Below are 26,467 nucleotides of genomic sequence, written 5' to 3' on the forward strand. Positions count from 1 at the left end.
CCATCCTCCACTCCAATGGAGGAATCACCTCACTGCCTTGTAGGGCTTAGCAAACCTTCTACTAAGTATAAATTGAACCTTGTGAAGACACTCAAAACTCTGAGATGTCATAGACAACGGGGCCCTGGACATCAGGAGCAACTTTTTTGTCCCCTTCACATTTTAAATGAATAGTGGAAGTGGGACTAGAAAATGGAAGGAAAGTCAGGAAGCTGTAGAAGCTTTGGTTCTGCAAAAAGCCCTGTGAAAACCCCTCTTAGTGGTCTGGAGATTCAGCTGCATGTATCCTGCAACAGGGGCAGGTACTAGATCCAAGGTGGTTACCATCTTTCTGTCTAACAACTTCCATTCTTCTACGGAACCCCAGGAGGACAGATGGGTCCCTAGAGGCAGATTTAGCCTTGTTCAGCTGATGTGGCAGGAAGAAACCACCCAGGCTGAATGTGAAATACAGACAGGGCATAGACTAAAACACAGACACTGCTGTACTTTAGGTGGTGGATGAAGAGGAATGAGACTTTTCCCATTCCTAACAATTTCTACTCAATAGGAAACAGGAAGAGGAATGGGAAGAGGAAGTAGGAAAAATAATATAGAGCCCAAAGAATTAAAAAAATTCTATAAAGAAGTGTTTTTAGGAGAGCTTTTAAATGGTCACATAGAGACCATTTTAAAAATAATTAAACTAGGGGATGGGGTTGTGGCTCAGCAGTAGAACGCTTGCCTAGCACATGCAAGGCCCTGGGTTCAATCCTCAGCACCACATAAATATAAATATAAATAAAATAAAGGTATTGTGTTCAACTACAACTAAAAAATAAATACAAAAAACAAAAATTTAAAAAGATAATTAAACTAGAAAGTAGGTTGAAAAATTGTATATACACTGCAAAATATGTACACAGAACAGTATAGCTCTTGAGTGAATTATTTCCTTTTGTAATGTTCTTTATTCTTATTTTAACACAGTATCAAATGCAGCAGTGAGTTGAGTGCCTGTTTTAGAGTGAATCCTTATAATTCTGAGAATTCCACATCCTATATAATAATGTGATTTCCTGATTCTTCCTAGATTTTTTAAAATAATAAAATACAGCAATGCTTAGATTTGTAGGGGAAATGCTGGTATTGGACAAAGTTCCCAGTAATTATATTTTCCTTTGGAAAAGGGAAAAAAGACTCAATAATAAGATATCATTTTTGACTATTAAAAAATTAGATAATGCAATGTGCATTGGCACTTTGATACCCAAGTTAGGAAAAAGAGGTCGAAGACATTTCAATGGGGAAGGATGAACTGTGCATAGAATAAGGACCAATACTGAAGACGTGGAGGTATGAGGCCAACAAGGCCCTTGCCATACATGAATTCCAGGCAAGATGGGGGACCACCTAGGGGAGATACCTGTACATTTGGTGGAGGGTAGCTGTGACAATTACAACTCAACAGTTATTAGACACATATTCTGGGAAAGGTACAGGTGGCTTTACATTCTTCATCTTTTTAAATTCTTAAAATGATCCAAGGATAGGAATGATCATTACCCTAACTTTAAAGGAGAGGGAAAGGTCATATGGCACTTTGCTGCTTCTGAATATGCAGGGCTTTATTCTCTCGAATGATACTGGTCTGGGAAATTACAAATAAAGCAATTTCCTTTATGTCTGAAAAAATTTGAGTCCCATGACATAATAAGGTCTTAAGGGGAGCAATACCTAATTCTTCTAACAAGCAGCAAGCACGTAACACTAAACCATGCATTCATTAATCCATGATTGTTGACTGAGGACTCGCCATGCACCAGGAATTGTGCCATGCTGAAAGGAGCTGTACAGATGTTAAGACATTGTCACAAAGTGCCATAAATTGGCAACATGTGCTTGGTTTCCTTTTAGGAGAGGAGGAGGAAGAAGGATTTTACATGATATGGGAAGAGGGCATGGAGCATCTATCCACACAAGTTCCACGGACTGAACTCCCGGTACCCACTTGGGCAGCCAAGAAAAGTCACTGTGGTTCATCCAGACTTATTGATGGACTCAGACTCAACCTGATTCTAGTCATATCAGCACCTGGCACAAGCAGCATAGAAAAGTGTGCAGAGGTGAAGGACAGAGCTGCTCTGCTTCCCCCGAGCCTCAGCCTGAGGTTGTCACCTGTACACTTGTGAGGGTGTCACCAGGGTTGCAGGTGGAGCATAGTGGTCCTGTGCTCCATGCCATTTCCTGCATCTTGCTAGTTAGGAAAAGAGTCTTTTTGTTCGTGTCTGGTGCTCTGGTATGATCTTAAAATGCTTTAGTTTATTCTAAATTCTGGCTTTCATAGTTTTTTTGTTTGTTTGTTTTAATCTTCTGTGATGTTTACCTGTTTTAGTATATAATATTTTTAACGTATTTTCCCCCTTCTGCTTTTAAAGATTTTTGTCTTTATTACTGGTCTTAAGCAATCTTTTTTGTTGGCGGGGGGACTAGGTATTGAACACAGGGGCACTGAACCACTGAGCCACACAGCAATCCTTTTGATTTATTTGTATTTTATTTTGAGACGGGGTCTTGCTAAATTGTTTATGGCTTTGATAAGTTGCTGAGGCTGGCTTTCCTCATGTGATCCTCCTGCCTCAGTCTCCTGAGATGCTGGGATTACAGGCATGCACCACCATGCCCAGCTGGTCTTCAGCAATTTGAAAATGATGATGACTATGTGTATGTGTGAGTATGTGTATGTGTGTTTAATGTTTCTTGTGACTGGAATTTGCTGAAGTTTTTGGATCTGTAGATGTACAGTTTCATTTGGAAAAATGTGGCCATTAGTTCATTAAATGGGTTTTTCTCTCTCCCCTTTCTCTTCTCTTTTTCTTTTTTTTGGGGGGAGGGAGGGGTCACACCAGTTATGCACATATTATGGTGCTGGAAATGCTCCCTGATACTGTTTTTATTTTAATTATTGTTTTATTTTTGTATTTGAATTTGGGTATTTCTATTGTTGTATCATCAATTTCACTATTTTTTTGTCTGAAATGTTTTATATTTTAAATTTCCTATCAGTGTAGTTTTAATCTTGCACATCATCGTTTTGTCTTGTAGATATTCAGTTTGACCTTTTATATATCTCCCATGTAGCTTGAGTTTTGGAACATCTGCAGTACAGTTGTAATAATTACTTCGCTGTCCATGTTTGCTAATTCTAGCATACATGGGCAGCCTTGGCTTGATTTCCATTAGTTGTTTCCCCCTCCCTCATTATCAGTTATCTTTTCCTCCTTTAAATGTGGCAATCTTTGGATGCCAGCCCTCCTGACTTCACCTTGTTAAATCCTGAATATTTATATATTCTTATAAATAGTCTTTAAATCTATTCTAGGACACAACTAAATTATGTGGAACTAGCTAGATCTCTTTGGGTCTTACTTATAAAAATTTTAGGAAGAATCAGGGCAGCATATAATCGAGGAAGGACTTTTTCACACTGCTGAAGCAGGACCCTTCTGATGACCAAGTAGCTCATGAATTGGGCCGTTCCTCAGGCTGGCTGGTGGAAACACTCACCACCTCCAGTCCTGTGGGAGCTCCAGGCACTTGTCCTTCCAGGTGGTGAACACCCAGTGTCACTGGCACTGATTGGGCCCTCTGCAGATCTCTGGGCTTCTCTCTCTGTAGTTTTCTCCTCTCTGGTAGTGTGCTCTGTCAACTCCAGTGGCCTTGGTCCCCCAGACTCCTAGCTGTGTGTTCCCAAATCAGGTATCCACTGGTTTTATCTGGGTTTTATGGCCTGAAAGCCTCTTAAGGCAGTAATAAGTTCTGGAAGTCATGGGGCTCACATTGTCTGTTCCTATCTCTCAGAGATCACTGTCCTTAATTGACGAATGGCCAGGATCTTGAAAACTATTGTTTCATATATTTGGTGAACCTTGCCATGTTATTCTATTAAAAAGTGCCTCCCTTCTCTCTAAACATGGCTAAACTGTTCTCTGCTGGGCCTTTGGGTAACCAGGAATAACCATACACTATTATCTTCTCCCTTAAAAGAAATTATTAATTTGAGGGGATGGGTAGACTGTCCTAGCTACATAAATCAGTTATGGAAAGGCTGGGGTGTGAGTTCCAAGTCAACGCCATAGGAGGTGTGAGAAGGCAGGAGAGAGATGATCTGAGGGGTGGGGCTTGCTAAAATGCATGATGAACAGGGAGGCTTGAAGGCTGGGAAGGACTTGAAGAGATGGAGGGGAAGGAAGGGCCAGGATGCCAGGAGGCAGGACTCAGGTAAGCATACCGCTGCAGAAAAACCAGCTCTCAGGAAACCTTCAGAACCATGGCCAGCTCCGCCTGCTTTATGAGTAGGTAAGCTGCTTACTCAGAGTGGTCAGAGCACTTACTAAAGCAATGTGATTCTACAGCCAGAATCTTCCCACTGAGCTTCCTGAGAACCTCTTCCATGTGTTGGAGCTAGCAACATGCTGGGTCTGTGCATGTGATTTGAATTTGTTCCACAAACCGATGTCTTTTCCTTCCCCTAAGTTGCTTCTCACATCATAGCTGGGATATTTCTTTCTTCACTCATTTCCTGCAAGTTATGGAACATGAGGTTTCTCATGTGTGAGACAATGCAAGAATGTTCAAAGATGAAATAATTAGATCATGAAAGTTAAAACCTAGTCAGTGGATTAATCCAATGATATGGATTAACTGGGTGGTAACTGTAGGCAGGTAGGGTGTGACTGAAGGAAGTAGGTCACTGGGGGATGACTCTGGGTTTTATACTTTGTCCCTGGTGAGGGAAGCTCTCTCTCTGCTTCCTAGTTGCCATGCCTTGAGCTGTTCCCCTCGGCCACTCCCTTCCACCCTGATGCTCTGCCTCACCTTGGGCCCAGAGTCAGATGACCATGACTGAACCTCTGAAACCAGGAGCCAAAAAGAACAAAAAGCCTCTTTTCCTCTTCTAAGTTGTTCTTGTCAGGTCTTGAGGTCACCATGATGCAAGACTGACTGAAACACCGCATCTTCACTTTTTAGTAGCAGGTAAGCTTCTGATTCAGAACTAAATTATAATCTATACCACACATTACTAAAGCCTCATGTTTGACAGCTTGCTTTTGATCTGGGCATGGGGTGAGTGAAACACCAGGTACAGGTGAGGAAACCAAGGCTCAGAGAGACAGAATGGTTTGTTTGGGGTCACACACTCTGAATGTTGGGGGTTGGGTTAAGCATCTCAGAGGGTCTGAATGTTTAATTTTTTCTAGTATGGCAGACAAATGCCTGGGCAGAGAAATAGTCATATATGTTGGAGTAGCGAATGGTGGATCCAAATCTGGCCTGTGCTCACAGTTCGCTGATCCCCAAGCAAGATGACCCTTTGGTAATGAAGGAAAATATTAAAACTCTAGTTCATATTTATTTAATTTTGTTTCTATAATTTTGAGTATGTTACATGTATGTTACTGTAGTGTTATAGGTCTGCATAGGCGTTTTTATAACTTCATCAGTGCATGATCAAAATCTTTTTATTGAAAATAATAAATCATGGCTGACATTTAATGAGCAGATTCTTGTGCCAGGTGGGAACCTGAGTGCTTTGTATGAATTTATCTACTTAATTGGTATAACCACTCAATGGGGAAGCTACTAATTTTATCATTATTTCATGGAAAAGGAAACTGAGGCATAGAAATGGAGCTGTGTGATTGGCAAGCTTACTCACCACTCTCCTAGGACTGGCACATCCATGAGATAGGAATCTCAGGTTAGGGGCCAAGGGTGTAGAGTGTTGTTTAGATTGATTTGGGAACATGGAGATCTATAGGTCATGAACATCTGCTTTATGTCAGATACCACATTAGGAATTAAACATTGACCAACTAATCCAGGCAGCCACCATGAAAGCATTTTTTTTTTTTTAAACCATGAGAGCACTTTATTTAGCTCCACAATAGCCAGGGAAGCAGGTATTCATTTTCCCACTTTATAGATGAGGAAACTTAAGTTCAAAGAGAGTAAGAACTGGCTCTAGCAGAAGTGAAATACAGCTTTGCCTAGCACTGACCATCCAATTCTTTCCCTACTTACTGTTGCCCAAAGTTGGGACACTCTTCATGCCTTTCAAACCAAGAAGGTCTCATGGAGCTCATATCCCACAGAGTCTGCTAAATAGAGAGGAAGTCCCAGGCACGTGATCTGGCCATCTGATCCCTGCACAGAACCTGGCCCGTCCAGCCCTGCACAGCCCCAGGCCTAGTCAGTACCTCCTCCAGGACTGGGGAGCCAGAATAAGGGAGATGTGGTTCCCATCACAGTACCAAGAAAGGATAATTGAATTAAAAGAGAAGGAAGGAAGGACAGAGAGAAAGAAAAAGGGTGGAAAGAAGTGAGGAAGAAGGAGATCAGACAGGCACACTGCTGAATGAGCCCAGCAAGTTGCTTTTGGAGCCCTGCTTTTATTGGTCAGCACCTGGAGACAGTGACAACCTCTGACCTACATGTCTGGAGGACTTCACAATGCTCTGCCTCATCAGCAGGTGGTCAGCACACATGGGTGGAGGGAGGGGTTCTCTCTCCTTTTCAGAGTGCTTCTGAGGCCAATTCTCAGGCCTAAAGAGAGATGGGGCCTTTTCTCACAGGCTGGAGGGGTCTCGGAGGGGGTGGCCTCTTAGAGAACAAGTTTACCTGGGTGCCCAGGGCATGGGGTTGGTTGGGGTCTTCTGAGACCTTTCAACTTCCCTCCTGAGACAGAACTTCTTCCCCAATATGTGAAGGCCTGGGGCACGGCTGACAGACCCTGCAGGTGGATCCTGTGACTCCGTAGCTAAGACAGGGCCTGACACGCCTTGTGAGGAGGGCCTGCGGCTGGGTGTCTCCTGACCCAGGGTGATCTGGGAGCTCCCCCACCACTCCGAGGGAAGTTGAGCTGTGGGTTTCTGTGTTTTGCCTTTCTGTCCTTTCTGCCTTTTCAATGCATCAAGCGCTCTCTCAGCAGCAGTTCTGCCTGGAACTGAGGACGATGGCACATGTTCTGCTCTAGGATTTGATAGGCAAGCTAGAGGGAAATGAATAGGGGAGGAAGCCTTGGGGGAAGGAGGAAAATGGATAGAGGGAAAGGGGAGGAGGAGGGGGAAGAAGGAAGAGGGATACTGGGAAGGAGTGGAGTGGGAAAGAGGGAGAGGAGGGAACAGGAAGGAGGACTGGGCAAGCAGAAGACACAGAAGAGAAGGAGAGACAGCCAAGGGGGAAAAGATGAAGGAGGAGGAAGAGGTGGAGGAAGGTGGGCTGGGAATCCTTCCTGAGGCCCTCCAGCCAGTCTTGTTGACTTGAGCTGGTGAGATGTCTGTGTGCAACTCGCCAAGGGGAGCTCGTAAATAAATACCTCTGGGTAGGAGCAGATATCTGTAAACACAGCTGAGGAATTGAAAGTCAGGTTCTTCAAGGGTATCGACTTGGCAAAATCACACCACAGCTGCGAATTAAAAAAAAAAAAAAAAGAACAACAACAAAAAACAAAAAGACACAGGAACAACAAAGTCAGTGTGAGTGCTGGGAGGGAGTGTGCTATCAGAGCTGGGCTCCGCCACAGCCCGGGCTAGATGGCCCTAGGGGCTCACTTGGAATGGAGGGCCAGCTTGGAGTGCCTCCTTTATTTAAAACAAGTGCTGGCTCAGAAAAAGCTTTTGCAGGCCCGTCAGGAAAATGGGTTAAGACTACTCTGTTGGCCCTGTCATGTCAGGTTGCTGGAGGGTGCTTGGGGGCTCAGAGGACAAAGCTGGACGGCAGGAAAAGACTTCTGGGGTCAGATCATAGCCCATTTCCAGATCAATAGCTGGGAGGATTTGAGGGACCTGAAGGGACACTTTTTTTCCAGAAGACACTCAGCACCAGGATGACAGGTATTTCCTAGGACTGGTGCTGCTGCTGGGGATTTTTTGGCCCTCAGGAAAGAATAACATCCACTGGCTGAACACCTCCTCTGTGCCAGACACTGGATACACAAAAGCCTCACAACCGCCTTGTGATGAAGCCACTATTTTATCCCCATTTTACAACTAAAAAAAAAAAAAAAAGGTGAAACTCTGAGAACTAAAGTAACTTGTCCAGGGTCACCCAGGTGGTGATGGGTGGACCTGAGATTTGAACGCAGGTCTATCTGACTCCAAAGGCTCTGGCCTAGCATCACTGGGCTTCTTTCCAAATTCTGCACCCCAGAAATATCTGCTGCACCTTCAAGACTCGAGATCACGGCTACCACTCCACAGACTGTGCCAACCATCCTACAAACTTCCATTTCAGTTGCCATAATCTGTAACATGTTCATTAGATGGTGAGTTTCTGAGATGATGGTTTTCTCTTTTCCCCATAAGTCCTTCACTGCAAGGACCACCACCAAGCTCAAGCCAATGTGACAGAGAATTTCAGGTAGTCTGAACCCCTGTCACAGGCCAAAAGTTGGCATCTACAGCTTGGGTCAGCACAAACTCTCGATCCAGAGGGCACAGTGATGGTTTCAGTCACAACACAAGCCTCAGTTACCCTTTCTCCACACACATACACCCAGAATACCTACTGCTACCATGGTACAATTCTAAAGAGAAATAGAAATCATTAAAATGTGGACCACATAATTAAAAACAGTGATAAGTATTATGGCAGTTGGCATTTCGTCTGAGCTCTATGCATCCTTAGAAACCAAAGGCAAGATACTCTACCTTCCTGAAATGCCGTTTCCTCATCCATCACATGGGGACAATAATACCTACCTGTTGCACAGTAGGTGCTCAGTGAGTGACAGCTATTTTATTTCCTCGCCCCTGCCCCGTTCCCATTCCCAGAGAGACAGTTGACAATATCAGAATGAGCACAGGTCATGGAGTCAGACAGACCTTATTATCAAGTTATTTCATGTCTCTGAGCTCAGTTTCCTCAGCCATAAAGTGGGGATAATGAGACTTACCTCACGGGGTTTAGTGAGGATTAGATACAAAAAATACATGAAGCTCCTGCCTTAGTGCATGGCACATAGCAGGCAGGGATCGCAGGGTACCTCTTAAGTAAATGGTGAGCAACTTATCGACAGTTAGAATTGATTGGCCACCGACAGTACAGAAACTGAAGGGCTTTGGGAGCTTCTTTGGAGCAAATAACCTCCCGCACTGGAAAAAGAAAATTTTTCAACAGAAAAACACACAGATCTGATAATAGTCATACCTTTGCTGTGTGTCCCTAAGCTTGGGGCTGAACTGGCACGTGAAGGTAATTGATACCAAGGAAGGGCAATGCAGGAAGCTGGAGGATCCATAAACCCTTAATTCCTTCCCATACCAGACATCAGAGGACTGGAGGGCTTGGGATGCTTACAATATTTAGGACGGCACCCAGGAAATTAATCAAGATGGATGCGAAGATGATGACGTTCCGGGCCAAATAGGTCTCGTTAATCCAACAGCAGGTTTTCCGGAGGATGAGAGGCAAACACTTATAATCCTCTGCTGTGGTGATGAGGACCAGAGCCGAGTGTAGCATAATCAGAATGGAGAACTGGATGGTCATTGGTATCACTCTGCAGGGAACACAGGACATGGGGTCATATGGTGTCCGTCACCTGGTCCCCAGTTTCTGAACAACCCTGGCCATCTTTTTTATAATTTCCCCTCCCCATTCCCCACTCTTTGTACCTGATAACTGCACCCAATAATCTCCTAAAGTTTTCTTATTCAGGAAAAAGGATATTAGCAGGAAATGTGTGTGTGTGTGTGTGTGTGTGTGTGTGTGTACATAATATATGCCATCCATCTCTAGAATACTCTGTTGAGAAACTTTGCAAATAATGTGAAATATTTGGCTTGATTTATTGCTCCTGTTCATCTTTTCCTCTTCTCACTGTGCGACTGCTGCCAAGGCAACACACTATGGAGTTTAATCTCTATATTCTGGCTGAGGAAGGAACCCACATGCCTTTTCCCTTTCATGGTGGGTTTTATGAAGCTTTTCCTCCCATCTACTCTGAGGCCGAGAAATGGACTTGCCATCAGTTTAGAGTTCCTGAGTTTGATTAGTGATTACTATGGTTTGCATGGAAAAAATTTCATATCTATGTATTATATATGCACATATATGTGTATATGTATATATAGACAGAGAGTGTGTGTGTGTAAATATACATGTGTTTATGTGTGTATATATGCATGTATGTGGGTGTATGTATATATATGGAGGGAGAGAGAGAGAGAGAGAGAGAGATAAAGGTGCAATTTGAGGCATGCTAAGGAAAAGTCAGTGTGTCCAAGCCTTAAAATCATTCCCAAGTTGCTGCCCTCAGTTTCAAGTTTTCATGAAAGCTGTGTCCCATGGAAACCTGTGTTTATTAGATGACTCTGCCTAGGTATCAGGATGTTTCCTGCAACTTAGGGAACACTTCTGGAGGCATTTTTAATTGCTTCCACTCCTTATCAACCAATTCATCACCAGACATATTGGTTCTCCTTAGAAGTTCATCCTTGTTCTCTCTTTTGTGTCTGAACATTCATATCCCACACTAGCATCTCTAAGGTCCCAACTGGTCTTTCAGCCAGTCAGCTGCTGCAGATGTTCAAGGGCACCTTGACAGAGGCAACCAGAGATTTCATCTTATCCTTCTTCTATAAGGTGAAATTTATCTACCTGACCTTAATATCTTCCTCGAGATATGTGCATATTGGTTTAAGTTGGACCCATCTTTTAATACCTTTTCTTACTCTCCTGCTGCCTGGACTTTTTATATTTATTATTAGTAACCCTTGTGTAAATCATGCTTTGAGCTCTACTTCCTAAAATATATGTATGACATATATTTTCCATTCCTCAGAGCAAACTTAAGAGGTCTTTTGATTTTTTCCGAAATAAAGAGTGAAGGCTCACAAGAAAGCAGCTTCCTAATGGGCCATTCAGCTGATGAGTGTTAAAGAAAAAAGTTAAAGTCTGTTGTGCTACATTGCTTTGGTATTCTCACTTTGGTAAACAATTGATTCTCATGTTTGCACTATTCTTTTTGCTTCTGTGGTTTCAGCATGGTATTTAAAGAGCTTTCTTTTCTAGCACAGTGGATACCAGGTACCAGTGAGTATGTCAGGGTACCAGGATCAAAGACACAAGTTCTAGAAGATCATAATCCAGAGAGAAATATGGACTTCAAAGAATGAATGCTGTGATCCAGAAAGAGTTCCAAATAGCCTTCATTTGGAAACAGGAAAAGGGATCAGTGGAGGCTTCATGGAAGAGGTAACAGCTGGATTAGGTATTGGGGGCTGAAGAAGTTTTCAGGTGAGAAGTGTTGGGAACATGAGCAAAGCATCAGAAGAAGTGGCAGGTGTGTTTAGGATCTTCCAATAACCCAGCTGGTGAGGCTGTAGGACTGGAGGGGAAGGAAGGGCCTTTCTCCCATAGGCAATGGGCAGATGTTTAAGATGATGGATGATTCAGGAGGGAGGTGATTGGATCTGTGTATTTGAAAGATGAAGTGAAGAGGAAAAGCATTTAGGGGGTTTAAATAATTGAGGCATGAGTTTAAAAAAAAGGAAAGCAGGGCAATAGCATTGGTAATTGAGAGGTGCAGGGAACGATGTGGAGGCAGTCTTAATAAGTGGTGTGTGTGTGTGCGCGCGTGGTGGGGGGTGGGGGGCATGCACTCATGTGTGCACAAGGGGACTTTCTCCAGAGAAAAGTCATTAAGGATGATGCTAAGGCTTTGACCATCTTGACTGGGTAAGTACAGGGGATAAGTGGTGAATTTGATTTTGGCCTAGCCAAATATTTAGCACTGTGGACATCTGGTTGGACATTATCTAGATGTCTGGGCAATTAGAGGGATACGGGGGGGGGGAAACTCTGGGGCTGGAGTGAAGAGGTGAAGGTCGAAGATTTGGGAGTGAAACACGTTGCCCACCAGGTTGTGACAGGCAGAAGCAAGAAGCCCCAAGATGAAGCTGTGGAGGAGCTAATGGGCTGGAGCAAGTGGTGGCAGCAAAGCCTCATGACAGCTGGGAGTGGTAAGAAGTTTACAAGGAGGGCATAACCAAGAATGCCCTGGTCAAGCTACCCGGAGACTGGAAATGAACCTCCCGCAGCCCCAGCTATTGTCATTAGCCCGTGTGAAGAAAACCTACTTGCACAGTTTTGATTTCCATGGATCACCTTGACAAGAAGTCTCTGTGGGAGTCCTAGAGAAGAACAGAAGGTTTGTGCAGTACTGAGTTCCCGGAGGGCTCTAAGCAGATGGGAGACTCCCTGCCCCTGACAGGCTGGAGAAACACTCCCTGACAACACCCCATTACTCCTGTGCACCCAGAGGAGGTGAAGAAAGGAGAAAGCAGGTGGGCCACTTTGTCAGGCAGTCTCAGGAGAGAAGGGGCCAGAGCCAAGGATTGTGTGTCTTGACAGTGTGCAGCAGCATGGAGGGCAAGCGTGTCTTGTTTCCAAGTGTGAGGCAGAAACGGGCCAGGGAAAAGCATATCTGAAAGATGCTCAGCCAGACCTTCAAACTCGTAAGTGGCCACCACTGTGTGTACACTGGGCCTGGATGCAGCCATTGACTCTCTCTTCTGCCCTCCTCTCTCTCTTTCCATGGTCTGGACAATATAAACATCATGCAGCTTGCCCCACACACTATGCTACTCCTACCTCTGTGGGTTCTTCCATAATCCCAGGGTAGGGATGAGTGCACAGAGATGCTTAGTGAATATCCACTGACTCAGGCTTTCTGTAGAGTGGACCCTTAGCCTGCATAGGGAAAAGGACTCTGACCCACACTCCCGGACTGTCTCTGTGCACTTGGTGTGCCCTCCCCAGGGGAAGGGCAGGGCTGACGTGCTCATCTTTGGCACTGGGGATGCGTGTCTGGTGTTGTGCTTTCCCTGCCTCTAAGTGGTGAGTTCTCACGTGGGAGTTTAAGGATGGGTCTCTGGTCTGGCAAAGATTCAAAACATTCAGAATGGAGGACATGTGTTCTCTTATATTCTGTCTTTCAGCATGGTGTTGAAGAGGCATTTATTTGTAAATTTGGTGCTTTTCTACCCATCTCCTTATTGGGCTTTTATGTATGCTCTGCAGGGATGAGGCTCATCTGGGTATGCTGAGGGCTGTGTGGAAAGACTTGATTCTAAAACTACTGGAACCCTTATACCTGATCTACCCTGATACAGTTCTACATGACTTCCTTCTGAGTTTGCTGATAAAGGGAAAGAGAGGTAAAAGACAAGCAGTGTGATTCAGAGGCAAGACCAAATTCTTTTGTGTTTAAAACTGTTGTTCCAAAAATTTGAAATTTTAAAGATTAACTTTTAAAGGAGGCTGGAGGTTAAATACAGTAATAAAGCAGAAAAGTAAGAACTTAGAGAAATGCTAATTCTTTTTCTCTATTCATGTTGGAAATTCAGGAGATCAAAGGCATTTTAAAGATCTATGGGAAGAGCGTTAATTACAAGACAGGCTTTCTAAGCAAGGTACTGGCACTGAGTATAAAATTCCTCTGGAAATCTCTGCAGTAGCTCCTTAGCATTCATTTATTTCTGCACACATAAACATTATAACATCAGACTGTAAATTTCATCTAATTATAGAGCTATTCAGGCATCCAGAGGTTTTGAATTTGCTTTTGTATTGTTGGTGCATATAAGAAAGAGAACCTTTCATTTTTGAAACTGAGTCTCAGAAAGAATGACAAGGGATTTGCAAACAGCTCTATCCAAGTCATTTCTAGACATTAAGTTCTAATTATTCTTTTCAGTCTATATTTAAAACAGAGTTTGGGTTGATATTACGATGTGACATTTGTTGGGAAGGCAAGGATCAGTGGAGATGAGGGAACAGCCTATAGCAGTTTGCAGTGCAATAGGAAACAGAGACTCAGATCCTTCCAGAAGATGACATTTGTATGACACTTTAGAATCTGCAAAGAGCCTATGAGTGTGATTTTACCTTTGATCCTGTAGTAGCTCTGGGAGGTAGATATTCTTAGCCTTTTCAACAGATGAAAATATGTGAATTGGAAAGGACAAAGGAACCAGAATTTTCCAAGAATGGACATAGTTGATTTAAGTCTTACTGCAATCCTGAGAAGTGGGCATTATATCATTCCCATGATACAGATGAGAAAACTGAAGCTTCAAGGAGGTTCAATACGTCTACAGCTACTAAGATGCATAGGAAATAATCAGACGTAGTGCCTCTATCTTTTCTTACTACCTTCTCTCTCTTGCTCACCATCACTCTCTCTTTCCCTCCTCCTCATCCTCCTCTCCTCAGACTCCTCCTCCTGTTCTCCCCCCACCATTACTATGCATGCAGATGTAGATACGTTGTTCTGTAATCATGAAAGGTGTTTGAAGGTATTTCCTAGTTTTTCCTCGGTTTACCCTTCTAGGACAGGAACATCTGTGAACATGCAGAAACTAAGAAAAGAGCTGGGCTTGCATTGTCTAATTTGCCAGGGTCCATTAATTTTTCCTTCAGGGGTTGGGAATTAGCTGTGGTCACATGAGTAGAGACTGCCTCATCTGTTAAAAATCCATGACAGAAGAAATGTGAGGGAAAGGCACCCACCATCTGTTCAGTGGTAGAGTATCAATCAGAAACAAAGTGAGTACATGTTAAAGAAGGCTTCTGCTGTGTCCAGGGTGAGTGGGCAGCTCATTTCCACAGCATGCGGATGGTCTGGTCAGAGTTCAGTTTTGATGTTTCCTTCATGATCAGGTTTTCCTGGGTTGCTATCTGCACTGCACGTATGGACTTCAGTTGGAACCGAGGACAGAGACTCCTTTTCCTGAGATGCTGGGTAAGCTTCCAGGTCTCTTCTGTTTGAACCCAGGAAACAGGGTAGCAAGACTAGCAAACCTTCTTTGGTCATGCCACCTGAGAAGGGAACCTGCCTAGGCCAACTGGGAAGTACACTTCCTCTGGGGGACGGTGATTGTCCAGATCAGCAGGGTCATCCAGGTCTCCTCCTTCTACCTCATCCCCACATCCAGTCGGCCACTCGGAATTCTTAACTCTCTGCCCTGAAGATCTAACATATCTCTCATCTATTCCATAGCCACTCTCTTGACCTGCTATTTCTTGCCTGGATTTTTGCAATTGCTTCCTAGTTTGTCTTCCTATGTGCACAGCAGGTAAGTAGCCACCCATGTAGCATGTAAATCTAGACATACACATGAATTTTAATTATTTATTGTATTATTTTACTAGATTATAAGGATAATAGAGTAGGGATTATTATTTATTTTTTACATTTTGGATCAGAGCCCTTCCAGAATGCAGAGTAGCCCTGGGATAAGCATTCGGTGGCTATTGGCAGAAGGTTTTCCTAGCCCACATTTGGCAGAAGTACAAGGTTTTCCTTTGATCTTTCTTGGCCTCTGTCTCTGGCTATTTCTTTCTTTAAGAATTTCTTTTAAATTACAGAATAAAAGTTTAGCTTAATAAGTTGCTATAAAGTGTCTATTTTTGTAGCAGTCACTTGATTTCTGAAATAAATCTTTGGGGGCACAGTGATACCCCATCCATATGCCTGTCCTAATCACAATCCTTGTTCCCAACCACGCTAATCACTTTCCATTTCTTTGTAGTTTTATCATCCATTTGTAGACGCTGTAGTTTTGTCTCACCTATTTTATTTTATTAAATTTGGTTTGTCCTTTAAAGCTTAAAAATATTATTTTATTAAATTTGGTTTGTCTTAAATCTTAAGTCTTTCTCTATCACTTTATTTTCCTTATAACTTATTTATTGAAGATATGTGCCTTTCACCTGCAGTATTTGCCTCTGTCTGGATTTTACACTCTTTCTATGATCCTCACTCTCTGTAACCTCTGCAAAGCAGAATCTGGACTCACAGGTCTGATCAGACTTAGGCTCGATCCCTTGGTAAGACCACAGGTAGTATATCACGTTCTTCCCTGGGGAGGTGTGGCTGTCATTCCCTTTTGTGCTAATTGCATTCTTTGATGTCCCATTCATAGATCCACTAATTCATTGGGGGTTGGAAAATGGTGAAATTTTAATTCTTTTGTTTTCTTAAAACCTTTTTAAAGCTGGAACACTTTTTCTGACATCCCCTTTACCTACTATTCAGTAATTTTGTGGTACAGTGCAGAGAAAAGAAGAAAAAAAATATTTGTTTCTCACTTGTTCATCAGTTTTCAAGATGATCAGCCAGTTCCTACCACAGATGAACAACTTAAAAAATATCAAAATAAATTTATGGCATTCCATATATTTGCTGGGTTTTGATTGAACTTTCTAAAAATGATCTCTACTAAAGTTCACATTATGAGTTCTTTGGACAGCGGGAGCTTCTCTGGTGGCTTAGAGTCCTTTTGACTCTCCTGGTGCTTGTTGGTTTCCCTGCTTTCTTGTAGGACAGGATGCTCTGGGCTTGTTTAGACAGGCTTCTCCCGAAGATCAGAGCCATGAGATGCCTGGAGAGTCTCTGGTGCAAGCGGATGTTCAAAATATGAGGCTGCGTGCCGGTGATGGCAGAGGCACAAAATGCACCCCTCAAGATCAGTCGGTGGTGGATCCCAAGGCTCCCCTTGCTTCTGCTTCTTTTTCCATATCCCTCCCCCATTGGATGGTTCTGCACATGCTCAGGGCTAGGTCCTACCTAATCTGGTCTCTGACCTGCTGCCAATTGTGTCTGGAAACACACTCACAGAGACACCAAGACATGTGCATTACCAAAAATCATCTTGGTTTCTCGGAATCCAGTCAAGTCAACAGCCAATTAACTGTCACAAGGCTCTTCTTGTACACTTCCTGCCCCAGCCCTTGTTAAGAACCCTGGCTCTGGAGCTGGGCGTCGTGGGTTTGAATACAGAGTGTAGCATCTTTCAACTGTGAAACCTTGGGCAACTTTTGTACTCCTCTGACCCTCTGATCACAGTATCTCCCTCATAGGGTCGCAGTGAGGATTTCTTGAATTTCTGTACAGAGTATTTAGAAGTGACTGGACCACATACAGGTATTTGCAATATTGTTAAAGTGCCAATTTTTATGACCCAGGAAGAAGTGATGCTGTCTTTATTAATAATTTACCTAGAAAAATGAACAAGTGAATGGTGACTGAGGCTCTGATAGTCAGTTTCTTTCTGCATTCATGGGTACAGTGCCCAATAATGGCAGATCTGTTTTGGTTTTGGTTATTGTTTTCATTAGATTGGGCAAAAGAGTCTTGCCTTGGCAGAGCAATGAGATTTTCATATAGAGTAAGACAATCAAGAATAGATACTGAATTGTCAGACATTTTGGCGTGGATCTTGGATCCAGTCATTTAAAATTCTGACCCTTGGGGAAGGTCAGCTGCCCTGCCCCAGTGAGGGTCAGGAGAGACACTGCACCTGATAACTTAGTCCTTTCATATTTACCTTGAAGAAGGAAGCAAACTTTGTATTGCCGTGATAAATAGAAGAACGATAAATGCACACACCAGGTTGGACTTGAATACTTCATCCCTCATTTGAGAATACTGCAATTGAAAGAAAAACAAGGAGAATGAATTACTTTGCAGCAGAGTTAGGCTTTTGGAAGAGTTAAGTTTTAGCAGTGTCTGAGGTTAGGGGGAAGAGAAAAAAAACAAGGCAATTCAATTTTTAAAAAAGAATTCAGAGGAATCAGTAGTTTCATAAACCTTCTTGTGCACTATCTCCACCCTCCCCGCAGCCTGCCAGGGAAAAAGACAGCAGCTGACCTCGTGAAGAGTCTCGGGTGAGGGGCTTTCCATGAGTCTGTATGGCCCTCCCCACTCCCTGTGGACTAGTACCATCTTAACAGAAGAGCACACGGCTACATATGCAGCAAGTTAAGCTCACGTTGGCTTTCTCCATGAGTAAATTTAAATCATTTAAGGACCTTGCTTTATTTTTTGTCAGCTTTGGGTATATAGGGAAATATTTTCCCAGGGAGTCTTTCTTCTCTCTCTCTCTCTCTCTCTCTCTCTCTCTCTCTCTCTCTTTCTTTCTCTTTCTTTCTTTCTTTCTTTCTTTCTTTCTTTCTTTCTTTCTTTCTTTCTTTCTTTCTTTCTCTCTCTCTCTCTCTCTCTTTCTTTCTCTTTCTTTCTTTCTCTCTCTCTCTCTCTCTTTCTTTCTTTCTTTCTTTCTTTCTTTCTTTCTTTCTTTCTTTCTTTCTTTCTTTCTTTCTTCTTTTTTAAATAACTGTTGAAAATAAATAAATTCACAGAATCTTAGAAAGTAGCCCAGGAGATCTCCAACTAGGATAGCCCTTTGTCTGCCAGCAGAGACACCAAGACTGATGGGCCAACATGCTCAATGCCCTTCTGTTTTCTGCTCGAGGCAGCCCTGAGCAATGGTGCTAACTTTATTTCAATTACCCAGAGCTCTCAGTAACTTCATTGTCCAGCTTTAAAAGCTTCTGGAAGGCTTTCATTGAATATGTACTTTCCTAACTCCAGCCTTGTGTCCAGAACCATCTTGGAGTTGCTTAGCTGAGAAAAAATCTACTTCTTTCAAAAACAGGGAAGGGTTATAAAACTCAAAAAGACCTTAGAACTCTAAACCAAGTCCTGTATTTTGCCTTAATGCCAGAGATGTCTCGTAACTTGCTGTTGATCACACAGCATACAGATCATTTTAGTTTTGGATTAGGGGAGGAGATAGAAAGCTAAGCCTGGCACAGGAACTTTGTAATCTTTGATTTGAATGTCAGAATCACTTTATCCAAGAAGCTGGTAAATAGATCTGTCATGACATCTTAAGCTGTATGTCCACAATACTAATATAAGATTTCAGTTATATCAGCAAAATAATAAAATTAGTCTAACTTGTTGTTGGTGTGGTTTTTGCAGTAGAGTTAAAAGGTTTTTACTCTCTCGCTGATTTCTGGATGTCATCCTGATTTTGGACTGGAACTGACTGCTCAGTGTCATGGTGCAGGCTTGTGAGGGACCTGCAGTGGCTGAGCTGCCTGGGTGGTGCACAGTGCTGCACAGACACCACACGTTTCTTGTTTGCAAGACAGACCTTTCTTTACTCCCCTGCATCGAAGCTTCTGCTCAGTTGCTGACAATCTGGTTGGTGTCTGGAAGGGGATCCAGGAACAAGGCCCTGAAGAATCTCTATAAGCCATCCTCAATCCTGATAAGTCCATAGAAAATCCACGTTATTGATAATTACCAATAGTGCTGTCTAAGGACATGGCACGAGACCCAAACACACTTGCTTAAAAATAAATGAATAGGCCATAAAGAAGTTAATTAAAAGAAAGAGCAATATCTGGATTCCTTCTGACAACCAATTGCCTAAGATTTGATTATTTTTACTGACTGATTAATTTCAAAGCAGCTTGGTAATGTAATTTTAATAATGGGATTTTATAAAAAACAACAGCAATTATGTTTGGCCTGCTTACTCCTTTTCTTCTTTCACCACTTCTTCTCCAACACTATCATGATCACCACCACCGCTATCATCATCATCATCATCATCATCATCACAACAAAATAAGAAAGTTATAATGGACCTGCATTTGTAATGGAGGTAGTCTTTCAAATTGTCTACTCAAATATCTGCGGATTTTCATCAGGTGACCTTTTCTGCTCTGTTTGGGGAAGTGGGTTTCTTCTCTCTCATCTGGAGCAAGGCTTTCCAGGATTTTAAGTACTCTCAATTTGAAGGGGCTTGAGAACTCACTCCTTGGCAAAGGATTCCTTTCCTTTTCTCATTGGAAAAATGTCTCTTCCTATAGATTCTAAGCCTGAATCTCTGACTCCTGAACGTTTCTCACTGATGACTTAAAAATATCACATGATCATTTGTTCAGACTAAAGTTGCATAAAGTTTTGGATTCTATCCTTTCCAGGTAGCAAGCTTGTGGAGACAAAGCAGAAGCTTTATTTTGTCTCTAGATCTATCAGTATTTCACTTTGAACAAAGCCAATTTCTTCTCATCTCTGGCCTCTTTTCTGTCAAAGGAGGACATCTAAATTCTGCAATGCTAAAACATTCTATGATTTCCATGTTTGAACTCCAGTGCTGAGCACAAGCACACAAAAGAAGAACCTCATCATATTTGTGAAGGCAATGTCAATCAACCACAGAACACTAGGTTTCAGAATGGAGCATAGTGTTACTTTGAAAGGCAAAGAGAGTAGACTTACGAAACGAAATCTTCTAATTGGCTCAGGATGATAGGGTACCGAGACCTAGGAGTGAGTGAGTCATTTAACTTCCTCTGGACGTGTGAAGGTCTGAATACTCGTATTCATAGCTATATTTAGTGAGCTGCGCCAAAGTTAGACAATCTTTTTGTCCCCTCTGTTCTTTCCTCACCTGGCCCCACTGCCCTTTTCATATCTTAGTTATGAGCATAGACATAATTTAGAGATAGACTACTTGGATTTGATTCCCAGAGCCAACACTTACTAGCTATGCATGCTTGGAAAAATTTACTATTTTTTCTATGTCTCATAGTGGGTATGATTAGGAGCTATCTTATAAAGGTTATTGGAAGGATGAAATAAGTTAATATAGGCAAAGTGTTAGAGCAGTGCCTTACACATGATAACCCTACAAAATTGTTTCTGTTAATCAATTAGTTATAGTTATTTTGTTGCTATACTTTTGGCTTTGGGAAGTGTACTTTTCAGCTGTGGTGTTACCTTCCAGAATGTTATTTTCTACTCCAATATTCACACCTTGTAGATACCTTGCACTCAGCGGGGACCTGGAAAGTGTTGCTTGACTGATGTGTGCATCATATTAGGAAGAATTCTGCAAAAGGGACCATAACTTCATATATGTGCCTTTGAGACACATGCAATGAGAAAACACCTGCCATTATTCTTACCCTTGCTTCCTAAAATATTCACCAGCAATACGTGGAATTCTCTGCTCCTCCAGGGACCCTTAAGAAAGGTGTCCTGGAAAGGACCATAGGACCCTTATAATTCACTGAGTCCTTGGACTGGAAGGGAGATTGGAAATTTTTATTTCTTCCAGGTGAGGACCTCAAAGATCAGAGAAGGGAATGAGTTGATCGGTGGGAAAGTGCACACAACAAGCCACATCTCTTGACTGTAGTGAAGTTCTTTCCACTGAACCCCTGTCTATGGGCAGGAAATGCCCGAGGCAGTACACAAGCCAACTATAAATGGGATTCGTACCAATTAAAAGAGTGAGCTATTGGAACAAATGTCAAATGATTCCTTTGAGAGATTAATTTAGAATTTGGGATATTATTATTTTTCAATCTGTAGGGTTTGAGTTGATTCAGAAACATACCTAGCATAACAAATATGAATAATGATGAATTCCCAGCATGAAGTGGGCACTGTACTGCGTGTTTCCATGGAGGATCCCATTTAATGATCACAACAAGACTTTGAGGAAAATCTTGTTTATTTTATTTCCATTTTGTACATATAGAAACTGAGGATTAGAAGAGTTGAGCAACTCAGCCTCACCTCCACTTATTGTAAAAGGGGATCCAAAGGGTTCGACTCCAGTGTGAGGTCTCACTGGCTACACTATCTCCTGTTATCTTCAGGGTTAGCCCTTGTTCTTAGAATGCATGGCAATTCTGCTTGCTATATATTAGAGATATGATCAAGATATATAAAAAGGGAATGTGTTAAAAAATTGGTTCTATATAAATCTTGGTTAGGATGAAAGTGGTACATGAATTGGGCACCTGGTCTTCAGAAGCACCCTGTGGAATGACACTGCTGTGTTTTCATCACTGATGAATGGATTCTCAGCAGGATGTGAAGCTAAATGAAAGACTCTGCTTAGTCCCAGATGGGTGAATTGATAACATGGGAGGAAACCAAAAGCATAGTGGATTTTATGTAAACACAATAGAAAAGGAGAGCCCAGGGTCTTGGAAGGATGATAAAGTCATCCTAGAAATGAAAACTCTGGCTTGATTTGAAGAAGTTCAGACTTGGAGTTCCTTCTAAGGAATTGGGGCATGAAGAATTTGTGTTCCATTTGCTTCATGTCTGGGGATGTTGCCATGAGTCCTCTTGAAAGTTATTTTCAGAATTGAAATCAGAGAAACGAGGGTCAATGGTTCACAAGGAATCCAAGAAATCCAAGTCTGATCAAATGAAGAAAAAGCCCATTCCAGATGTTTTATCCTTAGAGGAATGATCAGTGAAGTTAGCTGTAGAGTTGATGGATATGGCTTCCAATCTTTTCTGAGATAGTTCTGAAAAATCTTCTTTAGTGCCTGAAGCAGTCCTTAGAAATCTTGCTCAGTGAAGGGGATGGAAATCACCCTCCTCATCTCTATTTCAAGGATAAGCTGAAAGGTGCTGACTAAATTCTTAACATCTCTGCAAGAAGTAGAGGATGCTTCCATTTAAAGCAAGTATCTAACTAGTTGTCTAAACTACAGCTATACTCTGGCTTTTTATCTAAGTTGTGGGTGCTATTACAAAATCTTATAAGAGGATGAGATTTACATGTCTGGTGCCCTTGGTCAAAGACTTACTAATGCTGATTTCACTTAGTAATTCAGGAATGAGCCATTAACCCAGACCCAAATACTTTCAGGTTGGGGGGATTACACCTTACTTGGGAGCCCATTCCATCTTTGGATAAATCTGGTTTGAAGAAAGAGAATTTTGTAACACACCTTTCATTAAATAAATTAATATGTTTTAAATTCAAGAAGCATCTCAATCTGGACAATCTTTCCAGTTTGCATAAGTGAATGAAGAAATTCAGCTTCTATCCTATTGCTAAATTCATGTATTATGTATAATGGTGTGGCTTAGAGTTTCCTAAAAATTAGACATTTGGATAAAATGCATAATTACAACAAAAAGTAAGAATCTAATTTGCAACGATTTTTAAATTTTGGAACATAGCATCTTTCTTCTCCATTTTTGTGTCTAGTCCAATCAAACCATCTATGAGAGCAATTCTACAAGTGACAGGTGAGCTGTGGAGTCTCACTGGCACACTTCCTTCTAAGTGGTCTGACCTTTGAATGAAAGTGGTTGAATCATAAGGAAGGATGCTAGCATAAATCTAAGATGAGTGACTTCAAAAGTGTGAGATGGGAGGATGTCCCCACATCCCTGCCACCACAGGATAACAGAAGACCCTGAATGGTAGCATATTTTCTAATGGCATGCTCTCCTTTGTGAGGAATTAGACTGACATGAGAGAATTCTTACAAAACTTTTGCAAGTTTCTGACCCACCATCTTCTGCTTTCCCTTCCCATACCCTCCATCCTTAGGAGGAATGCGTGTGCTTCCTTTCCTGATGGGTCTGGTCCCTCAAGCCATGGTGAGTCTGAGAGACTTGTGACTTTCCATGTGTTCTTCAACTAGAAGCCCTGGGTCAGTGCCTTCTACCACCCTACATTGCATCACTGTGGGGGGAGTTGGTACTTCTGACTCTGCTGGCTTTATAGGACTAGAAATGGATAATTGGTCTGATAAAAAGATGTGAGTGAAATGACCCTTGAAGTCATTGACTACATACTGGGTGGTAAAAGTAGCAATAATTGACATGGGAATATCAAGAATATAAAAAAGTCTCACAAGGCCGCTGTTTGAATAAGAGGTGGATTTCTTCCCTGAGCATCTTAGAAACCTGCTCTTTGTACCTGAGGAGGAAGCCTAAATACTCATATTATTTTGTTACTTACAAGAGAGCAACAAAAACATAAGAGGGGCCTCATAATGCAGCGGAATAATTCCCTTAATAATGCTATAAAAACAAGATCATGAAAATGATTTGGACATGTAGAATTTAGAGAAATGAAAGAGAACAGCTGAGACCACTGGGTTCCATCCCCATGTTGCCACTTGTATGCATCTAAATGAGAAGCAGAATACTCAATAAATTCTGAAAGTTTCCAAGACAAAAACATGCATTTTTTTCTTATTACTTATCTGCAGAGTCCAACATCCTAACAAGTCAACAAGTTCATTCATTAGTCTACCCTCGTTTTCTTTGCCAAACTCATTCTTTATTACCATATTCCAACCCTTATAACTCAAATAAGAATTGATGTGAAGATGGAAGAAATATTTCAAAGTATCTGATACATTTTTTCCCCTGAAATCTCCTAAGCCTCAATTTGGCTTTGATTTTCTTTATAAAAGACAGAGAAAACAGAGAAATTCTGAACAATAAGAATCAATTGTACTTAGCCAAAGAATTTTCTAAGGATTCCTTCATGTGACAAATCCTAGTTTTTATGTGGCGGATAAAAAAGTAACATTAAATGAATGTTTCAAAAATACTCAGCATAGAACTTGGTGCATATCAAGCATAATAATGATAGTTGTTATTGTTAGCCAAAAATGAGAAAAATCTGATGGTTAATTTGTGTATAAAAGTGAAGCTCACTGTCAATTTGGTTTCCTGTGTCTTTGGTATTGTTAAGAGGCTACGTCTGACTTTTGGCTCTGTTCTTTGACTGTTTGAACTAACCCACCTTCTTTTGTGCACACAGCTCAGAGGTGGTTCAAGGACTCCTGATTCCTGTTCCTACTGTCATAGAGAAAAGGTGTCTTATGTATTTACATGTTCACCTATTTGATTTTTGCATGTGCTTGGACAGCGACAGTAGTAGAGTTCCCTTGTTCTAGTTTATATTTATCAAGGTTCTGAGTGTTGCTCGGAATGTGTGGTGAGTTGTAAGATGTGTATGTGTATTTCTATGCATGTGTATGTGCATTTGTGTGTGTGTGTGTGTGGGTTGTATAGTGGACAAATAAAATGATCATGACTTTAATTTTGCTTTTTTAATTCTTCCAGGGTATTTGCCACACCATTGCCATCTAACCCTTTCCCACCCGCATGTACTTGACAGCATGCCTTCTCAATGCATTCCAAACTGAATGGAGACTTGGCAGTATGAAAACTAAAGGATTTTACAAGGTGCATTAGCAATAGTCTGGGCTTAGCAGACACAATGAATTTGATTGTAATTACAGCTCTGTTGCCTTCTACAAATTTTGGTCCTAGAAAAGCTGCTCAAACTCACTGAAGCTCCCTCACCTGTCAAATAGTAAAACTAATACCTGCATAAAAGGAGGCTGTAACAAATTAAATGAGGGAACAAGTGTAAAATATTCATGATACGGCTGATATGGTCATAAGTGAGGGACAGGTGTCAGTTTCCTAGTAACACTGCTGTCTCAGTTGCAGTTTACTGCAGCCTCTCAGGCATTTAATAAGTATCAGTTGGCTGCATTTCACTGGCACAGAAGCCTGTGAGGTGGCCATTAGGACACCCATTGGTAAGATGGGAAGTTCAATGACTGGCCCAAGATCACAAACAGCAGTGTAAGTTCCCGGGAGCAAAGATCATGGCTTCCTGTCTTCTTCCAGTACTCGATACAAGATGCCTGTTGGGTTGTACACAAGTTGAGCACAAACTGAGCCAAGCACATGGAGTGTGCCAGATGGATTTCCAGGAATCACAACAAGAATGGATAGAAAGACTATTCTTGCAGGGAAGAAACTCATATGTGAAATGATATAAAAATCCTTTATTGGCTTCTCCTTCTAGGACAAAGGCAAAGTCTTTGGGAAAGATCAATATCAAGTGCCTTTAGAGAGGGAGGCTCTCTCTCTCAACTTCTTTGGAAGATGGTGATAATAGAGAACCTGGACTAAACAAATCACTTAAAAGAAAGGGTAAACAAAAGATGCTTACACGTTTAAACACATCCCAGGACTATGGTGGTCATTGCTTCTGTTCCAAAGATTTGGAGGTGTTGATGAAGATCCCTCTCCCAATGTGTGACAAATCTATAATTCATCAGATTTATTTAATGTTTGGATCCTGGCACCCTGGGATATAAGACACACTAAGATACCCCCCCTTCTGACATTTTTCATGATCTGATTCTTTAAAAATCTCTGAGGAAATATGAGATTTATTTTAAGTAAGGATTTAACCTCACTCAGATTTGGCTTAATGTTAACAGAAAGACAAGGAAAAGAAAGACTATTACATTCATTCAAACATCTACCATATGAATATGTGTCATCTAATTTTCACACCAACTTCTAGGGGCAGATGATGACCAACATCTCAATGAGATCAAGCCCCTCATCCTGCAGTTCCAAGTCAGCAAGGGCAGGAATTGGGTTCAAGTCATATCAGCTCAGCAATCAAGCCTATTTTCTTTCTTTTGTCTTATCGAAGACTATTTGTGAGTTAGATGGGCATTTGATAATTACTTGTCAGTATCTACTGATGATCAGTAAATTAAACGACAGTCCTTTATGTCTACTTTTGTTTCCAAAGTGGGATTCGAACCAAGGTCCGTTGTTTCTGGGACCACTTTGAGCCTTACAGAGATATCCCCTCTAGGCCTATTGAAGGCCATTTGGGCTCAAGTGTGGACCAGGGAACATTCAGATCTGAGTGGATTTCTGAAGAAGTGGGTAAGTGACCATCCCAAGTGTCCAAGGGTAATGAAAGCTGGCCAAGAATTCAGAGTAACAATCTTGAGAGTCTTTCTCAGA

The 26,467-nt window shown here is 41.9% G+C and overlaps 1 protein-coding gene across 3 annotated transcripts in view; it reads right to left on the reverse strand.

The window, feature by feature from the left end:
* The window catches only part of ADCY8 (adenylate cyclase 8), a gene marked incomplete at its 3' end in the record, with an annotated part of 230,432 nt that overhangs the window by 51,164 nt on the left and 152,801 nt on the right, over positions 1 to 26,467 (reverse strand). For 2 of the 3 annotated variants that reach the window (XM_081265989.1, XM_081265991.1), the window contains 3 exons: positions 17,376 to 17,476; positions 9,340 to 9,541; positions 7,358 to 7,447 (listed from right to left, as the gene is read on the reverse strand). In XM_081265989.1, the coding sequence (XP_081122115.1) occupies positions 7,358 to 7,447; positions 9,340 to 9,541; positions 17,376 to 17,476 (393 nt within the window). The remainder of the gene's footprint in view (positions 1 to 7,357; positions 7,448 to 9,339; positions 9,542 to 17,375; positions 17,477 to 26,467) is intronic. The other variant, XM_081265990.1, reaches the window with a different exon arrangement.

This window comes from Spermophilus citellus (genome assembly GCF_964194105.1).
Source record: "Spermophilus citellus genome assembly, chromosome: 14".
Classification (NCBI taxonomy): domain Eukaryota; kingdom Metazoa; phylum Chordata; class Mammalia; order Rodentia; family Sciuridae; genus Spermophilus; species Spermophilus citellus.